This window comes from Lipotes vexillifer, unplaced genomic scaffold (assembly GCF_000442215.2).
Source record: "Lipotes vexillifer unplaced genomic scaffold, Lipotes_vexillifer_v1.1 scaffold778, whole genome shotgun sequence".
Lineage (NCBI taxonomy): Eukaryota > Metazoa > Chordata > Mammalia > Artiodactyla > Lipotidae > Lipotes > Lipotes vexillifer.
Window position 1 is genome coordinate 1,802,552 of NW_006774127.1, and position 4,299 is coordinate 1,806,850.

The 4,299-nt window shown below is 43.7% G+C and overlaps 1 protein-coding gene across 1 annotated transcript in view; it reads right to left on the reverse strand.

Annotated features, from left to right (window-relative positions):
* Positions 1 to 1,472: 1,472 nt before the first annotated feature.
* The window catches only part of ZKSCAN5 (zinc finger with KRAB and SCAN domains 5), a 5,546-nt gene continuing 2,719 nt past the window's right edge, over positions 1,473 to 4,299 (reverse strand). The window contains exons 2-3 of the mRNA XM_007448891.1: positions 2,810 to 2,998; positions 1,473 to 1,580 (exon numbers count right to left, since the gene is read on the reverse strand). Of these exons, the coding sequence (XP_007448953.1) occupies positions 1,473 to 1,580; positions 2,810 to 2,998 (297 nt within the window). The remainder of the gene's footprint in view (positions 1,581 to 2,809; positions 2,999 to 4,299) is intronic.

The following is a 4,299-nucleotide window of genomic DNA, read 5'->3' on the forward strand; positions in this document are numbered from 1 at the left end:
CCCGCGTCTCCTGCATCGGCAGGCGGACTCTCAAGCACTGCGCCACCAGGGAAGCCCTGTTGTTTCTAACTTTTAAGTAAACAACTTTGGCCCTCTCAAGATCAAATGAGTCCCAGAGATGGAAAGCCAGCTCTCGGTGCCATCAAAGGCATGAAGGATGCAGCATCTTCCAGGGTGTAAAACAAACCAACCCAAACCAACCCTTTTGTTGGAATAAGGAAAGTGGAACTTTTAAGTAAACAACTTTGGCCCTCTCAAGATCAAATGAGTCCCAGAGATGGAAAGCCAGCTCTCGGTGCCATCAAAGGCATGAAGGATGCAGCATCTTCCAGGGTGTAAAACAAACCAACCCAAACCAACCCTTTTGTTGGAATAAGGAAAGTGGCCAGGGTCTGGCTAACAGGGCAGAGAAGAGAAGCACCACTGAGGGAGCAAAGATGAGCAGCCTGATCCAACGAGACTCTGCATGTGAAGGAAGATGACAGTGATCAGAAGGGGACAAGGTTCTGCGCTGGGAAAGCCTGGAGGTAAAGCATGCAGCGCAGCTCAGTATGGGGTAAACGTGCAGACTTACAGCCAGACTGCTTGGGGTAACATCCCAGCTCTGCCGTGTAATAGCTTTGGGACTTTAAACAAATTATTTAACCTCTGAGGGCCTCAGCTTCTTAATTTCTAATATGAGAATAACAATAATACCTAGTCCATGGGGTTACTGTGGGCATTAACCCTTGGAATGCCAGCTAGGTCTACTAGGTACAATTCTGGGTTTGGTGGTTCTCTTTTTTGGGACAGTTTCAACTATTTTTAAAGACTGGAATGACATGACTTTTATTCCTTTAGAGGTCTTCTGAAGAACAAAAAGAAAATGTTAGTATTATTAAAAAATAAAAGAAAACTCTTATTTTGTAATTTCCATACGGATCCATTGGACCTTTTTACAAATCTAGGATACATTTTGGGGTCTGAATGATCTTCTATCTCCTGTACCATGAAGCACTCTTCTAGTTCATCATCCTAGGAATTATTTCATTTTTACTAATTATTCATTCATGAGTCTTAATGTTAGCACAAAAAGACTAAAATTATAAGAAAATGGGAGAATAAAAGAAATATTCAGGATCAGGCAATCGTGAAATAAACCATTGTTCTTCACTGTTCTCAAAGTATTAAATACATTCCCCAGAGTTCTGCATCATCTTCAAGAAGGTTTAAGGCTGTTGACACCTGTTTTTAGCTTTCATTGACCATAGTCGAGAATTCAGCATTTCTTACTTTCCACCCACCCATATCGACAAAGGGAAGAAAATGTGCCGTGGAAGACATTTCACTACTAGTAGGTGAATGAGAAGATGACACAAAGAGCAGTGTGCTAAAGACAGTATGAAACTGAAGGCATAGGAGAAAACTGACAGAGTCTGCCAATGACAATATCCTAGATGAATCTTCCCACACTCAAGAAACAATGATAAACACTACATTTCTAATTCCAAAAAGGAGCTATGACACCTTATCCGATCATTCAACAGGAAGGACTTCATCACGTAATATTTTGCAACAAGATTCTGGACCATCCCATCTTGCTAAAAGGACATATTCATTTTGCTAAAGGGGTACTATTGACTGACAGTATTCTCTCATTTTTTTATGATTTTTATATTATCAAAACATACTTGATACAAAGAGGTTTAATTCTTACTAAAGTTCTTTAAGATTTATTTTTCATTATCTTTTGATTCTTCTGTAAGTATTCATAAAATGACTTAAAAATATTAAAAAAAAAAAAAAATAGAAAGGACCCATTGGCCCCAGATGTTAAATGGTGAAGACTCTTTTTCCTGGTACTACACTGAGGGTTAAATGAGCTCATACACGTAAAGCAGCTTAGAACAGCTCCTGACACACAGTAAACACCACATAAGTAATAGTTACTGTTACGACAGTGAAAAGGAAAGCTGGAAAAGCTTAGAGCAGTGAGACTTCAAGGCGAACCACTACGAGGAGCCCGGAAGAAAGGCTGGGGCCAAACAGGAAATTCGAGTTCACAATTCCTTCTCCACATTCCGAAATCAGCAAAACCTGACCAGAACTGATATGAAGCTATTTGAAGTTTTTATTTAATCCACTTACTGTAACTAGGCATACATTTCACTGCCAAAATACTAAATTAATGTGTGATTATGGGGTCACACTCCAAATCCTGATGGCAGTGCACTGTATGTAAATCAGATCCTCTTACTAAATCTGAAAAATTCTAAATTCTAAAATATATCTGATAGCAAGAGTTTCCGATTAGGGATATTATACTTGTGGACATATATCATCATAAATGAGATACTCGGCTGCGCACTTTTCTTCCTTGATGTATCTCATACAGGTTAATAACAGTGAGGGCAAGAGGGAGGGAAGGAGAGAAAGAGAGAACAGACGCTCTACAGGTCCTCGTGAAGCATGGCTTAAAATCAGATTTCACATGAATGGCTGAACAGCCAGAAGTGCAGTGAGGAACTGGAGAGCTTTGTCTACCTGAGCCTTAGGACAACAAAATGAATGAGGTAGAGCTGGAAATCTGTTGCAAAACCATGATAATACTTTTGTAAAAGACTTCTGTACATCTTTTAACAGTACCTGTACTTAGAGCTGTTGTCATCTGCAGCATACTCTCGAAGGACACTGGTTATTGGTACGACTCCTAGCCAGCCTGCGAGCTGACCAGGGACCCGATTCCAGGCCCCCACCCCTTCCCAACCTCCAGATCCACTGACTGCGGAGAGGCTGCCCAGCCCCAGGTCTCTCTACAGATACCACTTACCCACACGGCCAGGGAACCCACATCCGTTCCACTGAAGCCCAGATCCTCACCATTTTCCTCCCGAAGATGAGGCCTCTGCGGCTCGTGTTCAGGCTGTGGGTCCACGGGCAGGAGCTGGTGACTGAAGGACTCGGGCCCGGCTCCAGGCGGCACAACCTTCGGAGGAAGCACTTCAGCACACGCCACAACCTGACAACCACAATCACACCAATCAGCACATTACAGGAAAGGCTACGAAGGAGCCCAGCAGGGTCACGTTACTCTTTCATTCACTCCTTGGCCAAGTATTTCACGTGCATCTACAACGAGCCAGGACTAATTACCCAATTGCTGCGTAAACACATTGTAGTTGAAGACGACTTCCATTAGACATGTCGACACACCAATAAATACACAGTTACAAACTGTGTTATATGTGAAAAAGGAGAAGAAAGTGGTGCCATGAGGCAAAACAGATGAGACCTACTTTAGACTGGGTGGCCAAGGAAGGATCTTCTGAGGAAGTGTCACTGAAGTCAACACATAGAAGAGGAAAGAAGGCAGCCAAGGGAAAAGTCAGGAGTGTCCCAGGCAGACAGAATGACATAAGCAAAGACCCTTAGGCAGAAAGCCAGTGTGGGCCAAGTTTAGTGAAGGGGGGAGAGAGTGAGAAACGAGCTTGGAAAGGTCAACAAAGGACACAGGAAGTCACCCTCAAAGCCCCAGATGACCAGGTTCAAGTAGGACAGACCAACCACAAGAGCGGTGTGTCTGCGTCTTTCTGTTCTTTGTTCTTGCACAACCCTAGGGTACACAACCAGTCTCTAAAATCTGCCTCTTCTGGAAGGTACTAGCTCAGTGCCATCCTAGCAGGTAATAAGATCCGGCTTTCAGATAGAATTGCCCTCCCCTCCCCAACCCCGCCACCGTCCCTTATGTTTCAAAGCACTTTCAGTTTTAACTCTCCCAGTAGTGGCAAAACGTGGCACAGGAGTGTTACATTAAGAGGCGGAGGCAACACAGTTGTGGCAAATATGACTCTACACGGAAGTGTGTGTGTCCTTGTGGAGCTGCTCAGGACAAGAGTTAAGATGATGCCAAGTACGTCAAAGGGCTCCTAGGCAACGAAGAAGCAAAGCAGCCCTTGAGGACCCCTGAGAGTAGGACAGAGAAACCAAGGAGGAGGGGTAGAGGATAAAGCCTGGGAAAAGGCTTGCTAGAGACAAGAACTACCTGGAGATAAAGGTGAGAAACAATGCCAGGGATACAGAGGGCAGGCAGAGAGAAAGGCAAACACAGTGAGCTGTGCAGGCCCTCAGGAAAACCCCCCTCTCTGGGCCTCAGATCCCTGACCTACCATCAAGAAATGATTGTGCTCCTTCCACAGGTGGGGTGCATATCCCAATGACAGGGGTCAATGCGTAATATCTGCTGTAAGTCATCCATTTAAAAATGCTTTCTGTTTTAAACTATGATTTTGAATATTTATTACCATAAAAAAGTAGGGAAAG